This window comes from Uloborus diversus, chromosome 5 (genome assembly GCF_026930045.1).
Source record: "Uloborus diversus isolate 005 chromosome 5, Udiv.v.3.1, whole genome shotgun sequence".
NCBI lineage: Eukaryota > Metazoa > Arthropoda > Arachnida > Araneae > Uloboridae > Uloborus > Uloborus diversus.
Window position 1 is genome coordinate 134,003,169 of NC_072735.1, and position 13,967 is coordinate 134,017,135.

The window sequence follows — 13,967 nt, forward strand, 5'->3', positions numbered from 1 at the left end:
AATTTAAGTTTGAAAAGGATTCAGCTTGCAATTTTGATGCAACACTGGCTACACTATCTAACTTCAGACAATCTAAAGTTAAAGGTTTCTGCATAGGAATTTCTTCATCCGAGACTGAAACTTCTTCAGAACTAGTATGTCCAGATTCTGTTTCTTCAAGAAGTTTCTCTGCCAAATTGCGAAATCTCACATCACAACTGTCCCTTCGATGACATTCCAAACTGTTCTCAGTAGAAACTATTCTACTATTGGAGTCTATATTTAAAGGTACAGATTCAAAACCTTCATAGCCGGGTTCCCCCTCGCCATCAGAAAAAGAGATATCCTCAGTTTCAATAATTTTACTTCTATCCTCTTGCTCTTCCATTTCAATAGTAAGCTCTTCACCAAAAAACAAATGAAAGATTTTACATAAGCACTGCCATAAATATTGAATTATGTTCATCAATAATGTTGGTCTCTTGCATTGAGGCCTGAAATCATGAAAATTGTTCCAATAAAAAAAATCACCAACTTCTGATAGACTTGAAGAAGGAAATAATTCAATTCAGGAAAGCTTATTTGTTATTGATCTTAAAACTCAAGAGATTAAAATCACCTTGAAAAAAATATATATATAAATGCCCTTCCAGTTATTTATAATATCTAACAGCAAAGGATTTAGATGCAAGAGTAGGTTGCGCTAAGTTACGTTAATATTAGTGACATTAAGATTTTACCTTAATGAATAAACTTCATAATTTTTAATAAATAACACAACCCACCAGCTGAAAGAGATTGCACACTACTTTTTCTGCTTTAAAACTGTCATAGCTTTGAGCAAAAGATTTAAAAATCTGCTTGAATTCAAATCTTCAACTGATATAATAAAGCGTTAATTTGTCAAAAAAAAAGTAAAAGAAGATCACCCTGCACAAATAGAAATAGCAAAATCTGCTCCGGAATTACAAATATCTATGAAATCATCGATGGCAGTCAAGAGTGATGGGGCTAATATGAAAATCTGTAAATACGAAAGGGTGTCATATCACTACCTCAGAGCCAGAAAAACATAAGTTTAAAAATTGCGATTTCCTGTTTATTAGTGCTTTGTATGTAGAAACCTATCCCACATCGAGTCTTGTGAACGTCATTCTTTTTAAAATGTCCTTTTGAATTTTTTAGGGTTAAAAAAGCTTGCGTCCGATCCTTTGCATGCGCCAGAAAAAAGTTTTTCCTCTTTACTGTAAAATTATCATAATATGACCTGTCTTCCTCTGACTCTGAGGTACAGATATGTCTGCTCAGGAAAAACCATTACAATGACTTAAAATATGAATACTTCAGCTGAATGAATTGCTCTTTAGACATTTGTTTCTATATGTTGATGGAAACAGAATGGGACCCAAAATACTTTCAGGAACAATCCACAAAAATATGTTTAAAAAAAAGGCCCCTCGTCTGAATTATACCTATTTTGGCAGACTTTGGTAACAGTTGCTCTTTAAAGACTAATTTTAATTAAAGATTATCATTCTCATATTAATAAATCTCATAAATTATGAACGTTTTTGTAATAAATAAATACTTTGACAACTCCTAATTGCTTTATTTATATATATATATATATATATATATATATATATATATATATATATATGTATATATATATATATTTAAAAACTTGTTTTTCAATTTTGGGTTTTTTTTTCAAAAAATGAGCGTTTTAAATTCAATCTGAAGGCAAAGATGATCCTTTCTTCACTAATAATAAAGCTCAAACTCTCTCCAGTCTAGATGTCTGTAGGATGTCTGTGACGTGCATAGCGCTTAGACCGTTTGGCCGATTTTCATGAAATTTGGCACAAAGTTAGTGTGTAGCATGGGGGTGTGCACCTCAAAGCCACTTTTTGTTCTTTTTCTATTCCAATTTTAAGAAACTTTCCAGAGAAAAATTATCATTTGATTGAGAGCGAATGAACATAGTCGATTGACGAGAAATTCGTCATCCATTATTTGTAAATATACATGTGAACCAAATGACCTTTTAATTTTCAACTATGGGCAAAGCCATACGGGTACCACTAGTAATCTAATAAAATTTTAAATTTAACATCAAAACATCATACGGCACCTCTTTCTTGCTGTGCCCAATAAAAATTAGTAACTTTGTATTCATAATATAGTACGGTGACCCACCCTACTGCCACTGCCCATGTAACATGGCATGGAGTACCAGCTGCATGAAAAAATTTTTGTCCTCAACACATTCTTGCTGCAGGACCAGCGGGTAAATTATTGGTTTGCAGTGAGGCGTTCAATATTCATGTTGCTTTACTGCAGAATGATAAAACTGCACTTAGTATGATAAGATTGTATTTAATCATGTGTGTGGATTACTTTGTTGGAATGTAATTTTTCATGAGATTTATTCAGATTGTTTAGATTAGAGGAATATGGATTTTATTTTTCACTGGCAATGGAAATAAAGATAAAGAGAGAATGAATATGGTGGAGTTTACCATTGTAGCTCGACTTCTGGTAAACAGATGTCCCCCTCCCCCAATTTAATAATGCTTAGTTCAATTTGATCTTTGTGTATTACAGTTTAAGTATTCAGTGCAATAGCCATTACTACCTTAAATGATAAATAGAATTAAGGTTCCATGCTTTAATCATCTTATCAATTAAAACTGAATTTTAAGTTTTTCACTTTTGAATGACATTTTTATTGCTCATCAGTTCTTTTTGTTTTGCTTATTGTAAATGACATAACAAATTTATTTTTTCAATTTTTTTTAACTTTATTTTCATTTTCCTTTTAAACTGGGCTTAGAAGTTTTATGCTTTGCACATCAAAAAGGTAGCATTTTGTTCAAAACTAGTTTTACATTTAACTTTGTTTCGACTTTTTACTTGAAATTTTACTATATACAAATGGATCGTTGGAAAGTTGTAGCACCATCAAACCAGTGATAAATTCAAGTTTGAATGCCATCCCTTCAATTTTTTTTTAAGTTGAACACAAATAAGTCTGGTTGGCTTTAGCACATTATCCAGTAATTAAGTTTCACACTGACAGTACACTTCCTTCACTTTATGCAAAATACCAACAAGCCCAATTATGACATTGAGAGACTGCAGTTTTGTCCTTGTTATGAACTCATCAGCCAGGAGCAGTCAATAATCAAGCCGAAGGCAGATGATCTCTCACTGAAGCTGAGATTACCAACAAACTGGTAGCTAAAATCAATTTAGCACACAAGCAAGAGTCAACTGTCAGTCAGCACTAAGCTTTTACCTTCATTTTCAAGATGAACCACACCATTGCTTGCTGACAGTACTTGTTCCACTGGTGGGCAAAATTAACTTTAACAACCAGTGTGTTGGTAATATCAGTTTCAATGAAAGAACATCTGTCTCCAGCTCAGTTTTTGACTATTCCAAACTGATGAGCCTATTACAAGGACAAAAATGCAATCTCTGGATGTCATTACCTAGGCTGTCAGTATTTTACGTGTAGTTCTGTCTTCGCCCTGGTTTAAGAGCGTACAGCTCTACTTTTTTTTTCTTTTTTTGTTAGGTACTTATTAAGAGACAATTGCTTTTGAACAGGTCTGCTTATTTTAATCTTTTTTGTTTATTAAGCATGATGACATTATTCATACAGTTTTAACAGTTACAGTTTTGTCCTATTATAGTTAGTTTCCAAATATCATGCTTAATGTGTGCTTAGGACTTGGTAGCAACTTATAAGTTCCCTTTCGCACATTCAATACTGCAATTTTGAGTCGACAAACTTAACCCAAATGGACTTTGTTAAAAAAATTTTAATGTATGCTACTTGTATAGAAATATGTTTATAAGCACATAATATGTGTACTTATTAATGTGCTACTAAGTTTTTAAATGGTTAAAAATGCATGAAGAAAAAAATATTTTAAATGTTGAGTCACTATAAAGTTTTTCCAAAAGTGTATTCCAAAATAAACAAGCTTCATCTTAAGTATGGCTTGAATCAAATTATCACCTATGAGTCATTTTTCACTTAATGAAAAAAATCACCCACTTGCAAAATCAATTCTTCCTTATAAATTACCCATTTCCAAACTTTACACATAACTTCTGACACTAAATGGAAAACTCAAATGTGGTACTAATGATTTAGTTTTCAAATGACCCCCAGTTTAATGATACCTTCAGCTTAGCACTGAGAATCATATTTTCATTCAGAGCTACAGATAGCTGCTTTCCCACAGAAATCTTTACATATAGCAGTAGATTAAATGAAATAAAGTAGTATATGGTATCAGTTTAGCAGTTGACATACCAACATTGTATAACTCTTTCACAAGTTTTATAATAGTGCGATCTAATCTTGGTCTAAAGTAATTGGAAGTTCTTCCTCAGTAGCAAAGGTACTTTTTATATACCTTTGCAAAAGCAATATAAAGAGCCAAAATCCCGTCCTTAATAATCATTAAACATTAAAAACCTTACCCCCTCCCATCCCTTTTGAACATTAAGGTAGTCAATCCCCAATGAAGGTAGCTAAATGAACAACAGAAATAAAATATTTAACAGAAGTGTTACTAAAACAATTTGGTGCAAAAACATGAAACAAAAAATGTTTGGTAAAAGGATTGAAAAATCAAGATTGCATAATACGCCTATTTTAAAAACCCTGTGAGGCAAAATGAATATGCTTCGGAATGAAAAAGTAAAATTTTTATTGTACAAGATCTTGATCTAATAAAGGGAGATTTTACAATTATATTAAAATAATTCAACAATTATAATTCCAAGAATAGGCTGTTTATTTCTGCTTTGGTATATTTCTATTTTCAATCTGACTAGAACTTTCAGTTTTAGTTATGTTGGATTGTGAAGTACTTTCCTCTTTCATACTTTCCAGCACAGAATGCATCATTTTTGTGTACGATAAAAGTTCTCCAATGATTTCAGGATTTAAATCGGTTCTAGGAGTTTCTGTAGGTTGGCTTACAGACGAAGCAGCAGCAAGATCTCCAACAGAACTAAATTCAGGTGGAGGAGGAATAATCGATTGATCTTCACTTATATCAAATGAATTATTTGAGGACAATTTCTTATGAATTTCAGAATCAAAAACACCAGACTCAGTGTGACATTTTAAATCTTCTGCTTGTGAACAACTTGAACATCCGTTTCCTTCAGAAGTAAGAACTTGTTCATGGTGCAACCTATTTTCTCGTGATACAGCAGAAGAATTCATTTCAGTTGATACATTCATGAGTGTTTTAAGAAATGCTTGACCTATAACACTAGCAGGTATAGGGTTTTCAGAGGGAACATCTTCAAAAGATTGAACATTTTCGCTTGAGGTTGAGTCTATTTTAGACTGTTCAGTCAGTGTTTTTAAGAAAGATAAACCAACAACAGAGGATGGTATTACTGCTTCAGAATGCTTACAAGCTTTCTGAGAATTTTCAGGCATGGTTTGAGAAGGAAAAGTTTGAGGACTTTCTTCTAATAACGTTTTTAGAAAAGACTGTGCTACAATTGTAGATGGTACTGCCTCCGACTTAACACCGGTTGACGGAGCAGAATTTTCAACTAAGTTTTTCAAAAAAACTTGACTAACAACTGAAGATGGAATCGGTGCCTCTTTTGTTTCTTCAAGTGTACTCTGTTCTTTTTCTTGCACAAGACTTTTCAAGAATGCCTGACCAATTACACATGCTGGTAGAGGTTTATCCTCTATTTTTTCTTTTGTTTCAGTTTCTTCTGATAAATGACCAATGGTTAACTTGGATGATGCCTCTGGAGATTCTTCCTTACCTTTACTTTCAGTCTCCAAAGTTTTTAGAAAAACTTGACCAATAACTGAAGCTGGCATTACTCTACTTTCACCGCCAGCCGAAAGAGTTTCTTGTTCCTGCATTAGTGCTTTTATAAAAGATTGTCCAATAACAGTTGCTGGAATTGGATGATCTTTATCAGAAAATTCTGCCTGACCACTCGATTCCGAAATACTTTGATCATTTTCATGTTTTGCTGTATCAGTCAAAGATTTCAAAAAGGTCTGTCCAACAACTGAAGATGGTATTGGCTTTTTGGATTCAGTTTTATATGCCTCCTGACATTCCAGCAAGGTTTTTAAAAAAGCTTGTCCAACAACCGGTGCAGGAATGGTTTTAGAGCTTGATTCAGAATCATTTTCAGATGTTTGATGATCAGTTAAAGATTTTAGAAAAGTTTGACTTACAACAGATGCTGGGATAGCTTGTTTGGTGTTGCTATCTGGAGTTGTTTGTTGATCAGCAAGCAAAGATTTAAGGAATGTTTGACCAATAACTGGAGCTGGAATAGGTTTTGCAACTTCTGATTTAGAGTTAGAATGTTCAATATTTAACTGTTCAGTAAGAGTTTTAAGAAACGTCTGCCCAACCACAGATGCAGGAATAGATTTAGAAGATGAACATTCAGAAATGCTCTCAGTTTCATCAGCTTTTCGTTTAGCAAATTGTTCCATATCAGATTCTTGAGCACTAATATTAGATTCAGTAGAATTCTGATCACTTAATAAATCCTTTAAGAAAGCCTGACCAATAACTGCAGCAGGAATAGGTTGCTTTTCCACATTTTCTGCAGAATGTTCTGTTAATGTTTTCAAAAATGACTGGCCAATGACAGAGGCAGGAATAGGTTTTTCTGTTACATCTCTTAAGAGAGGTTGTTCTGCATTTTCTACCTTTTGATCAGGAGATGCAAAAATCAACTGCTCTTTCACAGGTACTTCGTCAGTTTTTTCAATTATAGTTTTGAGAAATGATTGACCAATTACAGAAGCTGGAATGATTGGAGGGGATGGGGGTTTTGGAGAAATTTGCTCAGTTAATGTTTTAAGGAATGTCTGACCAATAACAGGAGCAGGAATAAGTTTTTCTTTACTATCTGATGAGGATTCTTCAAATATTAAACATTTTAGAAATGTTTGACCTACTACAGATGATGGAATTGGTTTCGAATCACAAGACTTTTCGGCTAGAGAATTTTGTTGTTCCTGTAAAACATTAAGAAATGCATGACCTATAACAGATGCAGGAAAAGAACTTCCCTCGGTGATTCCCTCAGCTTGAACACGTTCTTGCAATGATTTAAGAAAGCTCTGACCAAGTACAGTAGCGGGTATAGTTTTTGAACCTTTTTCTGCAGAATTGGAGTCTGAGGGTACATTTTTGGTGATATTTTGACTAATATCTTTTGAAATTAAAATGTCAGAAGAGGATTTGACTTCAGAAGAAACCTCTATCACTTCTTTACTTTCATCCTTATCGCTTTCGCTCATGTCTTCTTTTTCACGATCCTTAAGAGCTTGTTGACTTTTTGCAAAATTCGATTGAATATCTTGCTCAAAAAGTTGTTTCAAATATGGCTTGTTGCTTGGACCTCCTTTAGATCCGAAACCTTCTTGAGAACTACCTTGGCTAACTGCACTTGGTTGGACCTCCGAAACAGAAGAGTATGACACACTCGTTTTGCCTGTATCTTGAGATGTTTGTGAAATTTCAGGACATTTTTTGCTGAAGGTTTGTTGATTATTGTCTGGTACATCTCTGGGGCAACTATAAATGCCTTCTTTGAAAGGTACTGGTTTTACAATTACTTTAGAATTGGGTGGCTTATTTGTTGGATATCTATCCAAAAGATTTATTTTAGACTCCACAGAGCTCTTTAAATGAACTTGTTTTTGGCTTTTTATGGGATGCGAAATATTTTCAATATTGTCCCTTCTCATTTTGCCATGATTTTGAAAAATGTTTTCAGTTTTTGGATTATTGCTTTGATGAACATTCTCCTTGTTGCATAAATCATCTTTGATAATTTTTTGTTTCATAAAAAAGTGACTGTTAATATCAGCAGTTGGGCTACAAGTTAAAACATCAGCAGAAACATCAACATTTGATGACTGCAGAGGTCTTAGAGACCTAGTTGAGACATTCTGTAAAGGCCTGTACACATCATGCTGAGGAGGTAACCTCCTTTTTGGCTCTTGTATGTTTTGAGAGAAGTCATTTTGTGGAAAACATTCAATGTCAATTTCTCTAATAGCAATACTGCTCATGTTTGAAACACGATTAAAAGTCGCGGATTTTGAACAGTCAATTGCAACACTTGATACATTTTCAACACTGTTAGCATCAAAATTTGTTGGCTTGATTGATGGAATAGTATGAGATTTCAATTCTTCAAGCATGCAATGCTTTCTTAAGTTTTGAATATACTTTTTGTCGGCTTCACATTTTGGTTTTTTATTTAAAAATTCCAAGAAATAGAAATGCACAGTTTCAGGAAACTTTGAATTAGACAAACAAGGTTTCTTATTTGGTATTAATTGACTGGATGAATGCTTTAATTTCTCCATATTAGAATTAATGTACACATATCTGCCTAAATCAGTTACAGCATCCATTTGCTTAAATTCAAGTAAAGTTGCTATTGGTGCCTGTCTAACTGCTTCTGGACAAGTTTTCATAATTAACCATTCATAGGTATCTGTCCAAAATGGCTCTCGTAAATCTTCTATTTTTAAGCGCTGTTGATACTTTTTCCTTTTATTAAGCTTAAGTGGGGAATCTGCTGGCCATGATTTCCGTCTTGTTATTACTTTTCTTTTCCTTGCAGTTGCTGGAGGTGTCATGGTTCTGTAACGAATCTCAAAGGAAACCTTTCTTTTCTCTATTTCAGCTCGAGGTTTCCTCATAAGTTGCTGGAACATCTTTTTTGGAGATTCTTTAGCAGGCATCTTATTTGAAGATAAGGAGGTTCCAGAACGATACTGAGTGTGTCCAAATCTGGGGTACTTGTCTAAAAATCGACATAATTCAATTACATATGTGGCATAAGTAATTTAATTATTAGCATGCCAGCTACAACCACTTCAGGATCTGTTAATCAACAGCAACTTGAGGGAAAGGAACTGTAGGTTTTTCTCATCAGGAGATGCAGATCAATTCATGCAAATTAATTCAAAAAATTTCATGCACATTAGAATGAACCATACTATAACTAAATCTAGATATACTTCCACACTTCAAAATTCCAATCAAGATCAATTCAAGAACCACAAAAGTGAAATTTTGTACACTGTGCGTAGATAGATAAAATGTTTGATTTTCTTATGTCTTTTCATGTAAATTTAGAAACTTAGTGCATAAGAAATATTCAAAAATTACTACATAAGTATTTGATTATTTTTAATCAACCAAATCTGTCTTCTCAAGTTATCAAGATTTGCAAATCGAAAGCAACCTTATAGCTTTTTATTTCTTTGCAGGTCATTCATTTTGAATCAGAAGTTATAGTTTCATTGAGTACAATTGAGGAAGTGGGAAGCAAAGGGGTGTAAGTAGCAAAATTTAAAACATGGAGCAAATCAGTACAAATGGTAGTAGAACATCTCCTTTGTTTTTGGGTAAGAGATAGTACTGGCAGCATTGGCAGGTGTGTTCACACATCATGGTGTAGAAAAACAAATTAATGAAAGTCTACCTAGGATCTGAACTTTAAACCCATTTTACTCAAAACGTCCACTTACATCTCTTTGCTTCTTATGGTTTCAATTAAACATTCTTTAACCTGGAACCATTTTGAGATCGAAAGTTTTGAAATACGAAGGAAAGTTCAAAAATATTTTTAAATGAATGAAAATAAATGAGTTGTGAACAAACTTAAGATTGACTATGGAGTTATTACCTAAAACTGGCTAGTCTGTGATCATGATTTTCGTGTTATGTTGTTTTCAATATAGAAATTTTTGTAAAGTTTTTGTTTTTGTAATTGAAATTTTTGTCAATTGTCGAATTTATTCGAAAACAATAGCACTTAACTTTTGCTTCCAAATGTTTCAACAACTTCCAATATTGTAACATTGTTGCTTTTGAGCTTTAAATCAGAAGAATTAGCCAATAAGCAGGGGGGCTAGGGGGGGTTAGGGGGGGTTTCAATTGAAATAATTATCAACTGAAAATTTATAAAGAGACAGATGCATCTAGCTGAGAAATAGAAACTAACACTGAATCAATTTCAAAATGAAACTAAAAATTAAAAGTGAAATGGAATACTGAATTTGATTTAATTTGTAGCCACTGAGGTGGATTCTTCTCCGAGTACAGTTAGATAGTGTGGCTCAAAGTTAAGCTAAACTCATGTCACAATCTAGCCAACAAGCAACAGATTGTTAACAAGCAAACTGTCAAATTATAGACTTAGTTACAACTCTGGTAGCGGAAACCTTGTTACTTTATTCCATAAATAAATAAACTTCTCCATGAAAACCTGGATTCCAATCAACCTACAGCACCATTTGTGATCAAACTGAAACTAGTACTTTTTATAATTCAGTTTCCTCCTGACCCTTCACTCAACTCCCACTTCTCACATTTCAAAGTTGAGCACCAGTAATGTAACAGCTAGACAAATTAAAAACTAAAAATCAGATGGGGCCAAAAATTTAAATTATTTCGTTTGAAAAAAAAATCATCTTTTTTTAGTCTCCCTTCATATTTTCTCACCTGTTCTTCCTCTTTATACAGAAAGAACTTTAGACTGAATTCGAATTGACTTAAAGTATCATACGTTAAGGAGAATATATAACTAAACATTAAGCATTTCATATTAACATCAATGTGAAATATAAAATTCCTAGTGTAATAATTAATACTTGTCAAGTGAAAGCGACTTCACTTTTTTTTTTTTGGCTTAACAAACAATGGAAAAATTTATAAGCCCAGCAAAAACAAGAAAGGTTCAGTTTTTTTTTTCAATGCAAGAAATAAAGATAATTGCTGGAAAAAAAAAAAAAAAAAAAAAAAAAACAGGTACAAATATTTTTTACAGCCTCGTTAATCTCATAATTGCCATTATGTTTATTTTTAATACAGATCTTAAAACCAATACTTCAACAAGAACATTTTACTACTTGCGATCACCTAGTTTAATTTTTAGTACTTTTACCTATTTAGCTTTGATAAAAGTTTAATTATTACAACTTATTGAAATAAAAAATTTAATTGTAAAATGTATAACAAGAAATACAGAACTTCATTTTGTTTGATTACCAATTACAACAAAAAAAATGAGCTGATGTGTGCATCAAATGACTTCCTTTCACTCCAATTTAATGTCATTTCCCCATTACTGGCAATTTTAATGTGATTCAATAGTTTACTCTCTAAATATCACCAACAATAGCCAAAGTGAAACAGATTTAAAAAAAAAATTGCCAAATTTGTCGCCAAGTTGGCAACAAAACTTGGCAACCAAAAGACTGGCGATGTATCACCAAGTGTTCGCCAAATTATAACACCACTTGAGTTTGTCGAAATTGAAAATGATTTCCCACAAAAAGGGGACAAAAGACCCCTTTAGAAGCAACCGAATGCAACCAAAAGGGGAGGTGCACAACTAGACCCCACTAGGAGTCTACGTACCAAATTTCAACTATCTAGGAATTACCGTTCTTGAGTTATGCGACATACATACTCACATACATACATACGTACATACTCACATACATACAGACGTCACGAGAAAATTCGTTGTAATTAACTCGGGAATCGTTATTATGGATATTTAGCATGTCTGTATGTTCTTAGGCACTTATCCACATGTGGTCAAGTCGAAAAAAACTCAGCATTCATTCGGAGGTGAGCAAAATGGAAATTAAGGCCGATTTTTGAGCGAAAATTTTTTTGCGAATACAATACTTCCTTTTTTATAAATGGAAGTAAAAAGTGCTACGATTACTTGAAACAAAAACAAAATTTGTAATATACTCTGCAATATAGGTAATAATCAAACAGAAACTTTTGGAATGAAATCATCAATACTAACTGTAATTGCACTGCAAAAGCTCTACTATGCTATAAGCAGTAATATTACTTGTTTCATGCATGATTTGGTTAAGCTACAAAAATTCACACTCTGGATTAGAAATTACAACTGGTAAAACAGTTAGGAAAACAAAGTGTTAATATGAAATTCCAAAAAACAAACTAAATTTATAAAACATTATTTTTACAAACTCATTTACACTGATATAAAACTTAAAGCACAACTAAAATACATTTTGCATCAATACACAACAGAGAAAAAATTCTGTAGCAAAATTGTCATTCTAAAAAAGTGATGGATTAAGTGAAGCATCCCACTGCCACCTATGCTTTCCTTGAATTTTTTCCTTCTTTCAAGCCAGAATAAAATTATTAAAAGAATTTAACTTCAAAAACAGATGATCATTACAAACTTAAAATTTTTGAAAAAAAAAAAAAAACATGTATCAAAAAGCAAGGGACTATTCAAAAGTTTTAAAAAAATTGTAATAGAAAAATAATAAAATAATTCTTTCTAAAAAAAATATTCATTTGTGAATAATGAGAAGAAAAAAAAACTTTTTGTGGTAAAACTAGAAACAATAATCAACCAATAATTTTTACATTTAAGGGGTCACAGTACCTTTCGAATATTTTTTTTAAATTTAAGTAAATTTTATATCTCTTTGAAACCATAACATGCATACTTATTTTGTAATCAATAATTTATTTTCAAAGTTGAAAAATACTGCCTACTTTTTTTTAAAATTCAAAAAATTGAGACAAATTTCAATTTTTTTAAATCCTTAAGTCTTTTTTATTTTTGCACTAATTAAAAAAAAGATTTTTGCTAAACGATCACTATAATCATCTCTAAAAATCTGCGCATTCATTTGCTTATGAGTTTATTAGAAAATTTTCTGTGATTAATTACGTAAAAAATCAAAATTTTTTATAAAAAAAATGGTTTTTAAAGGTTCAACATTCTCTAAACATTTGAGTAATTTATAAAATGCTTATCCAATGCACAGTTTTGTCAAATATGTTATCCCACTTGCAAAAAGTATTACTTTAAAGCTGCATCTTTAATAGAAAAAAATCCTTAGGGATTCTAATGACATGAAAACACAAAAATACCATCATCGAGAAAAAGCAGTTTAAAGTTTTTCTTTTGCATAAGAACACATAGGGAGCATGGCATAAAACCACTCATAACTTTTTAAATATTTGAACTAAAGCAATGAAACTTTTCCCTTGTGTTCAGAATAGTTTTTAGTTTTGAAATAAGCAATAAAAAATTTTTTAATCGTTTCATCATTTTTGAGGTACTGTAACCCCTTAACTCAAAAAAAAACAAGAAAAAATGTAGAAAACTAAATACCAACAAAGGTTCAATGCACAATTCTAAAAAGAAACTTCATTACACAGTGATAGAACGTACCACAAAATGGAGACAACGAAATGTCACCAGACTAGATTAAAATATGCCCTAAAAGGCTTCCACTAATAAGATTATCTCAGCTTGGAAGTATTCCAACATTTTCCCAGCATTTCCTATCAGAGACTTATTTTTTCCTTCGGTAATCCTTGTGCACTATTGCAACATTTTCAATATAAAAAAGCTACAGAATTTTTTAACAAATGTAATGAATGGCATATTCATCAGACATGTTTACACAGTTTGTGAATAAACTAAGAAAATAATATGTTTTAAACTTTAATCAATGGCTTTTATTTTATTTTTTGCTTTGTTTTGTTTTTCAAAATCTGGAGGGCAGAGTTACATACCCCATTTCCTTTCTTGCAGCCCAGGACATACCAGCCCCTAAAATACAGCTGTCAGGAAGCAAATCATTAAAACTTGAGTTGGTAAAAATAACAGACTGTTAGGTATTTGAACTTTCATTATTTAATGAATATCATTACATTTGCTTAAAAAAAAGCTCTATTTTATTTTTGAACTTATTTTTATTATTAAATAGTGTATTTTTAAAAATAAATATGGCTATGCTTTCAAAAAGAAAGCTTTCTTTTATTGAAAATTAAGTCAATTTACTATGTTTAAAAATATTTTTCCAATGCAAAGCAAATATGTCATGATTACTTTCAATTAAACTGAAAAATGTCTCTTCA

The 13,967-nt window shown here is 32.0% G+C and overlaps 1 protein-coding gene across 9 annotated transcripts in view; it reads right to left on the reverse strand.

Annotated features, from left to right (window-relative positions):
• LOC129222607 (ankyrin-3-like) overlaps positions 1-13,967 on the reverse strand; it is a 243,048-nt gene that overhangs the window by 33,050 nt on the left and 196,031 nt on the right. For 5 of the 9 annotated variants that reach the window (XM_054857127.1, XM_054857126.1, XM_054857123.1 and 2 more), the window contains one exon: positions 4,693-8,829. The exons of the other annotated variants lie outside the window; for them this stretch is intronic. In XM_054857127.1, coding sequence (XP_054713102.1) covers positions 4,796-8,829 — 4,034 coding nt within the window. In that variant the 3' untranslated portion in view covers positions 4,693-4,795. Of the gene's footprint in view, positions 1-4,692; positions 8,830-13,967 lie in introns of those variants that run through there. 9 annotated transcript variants of the gene reach the window in all.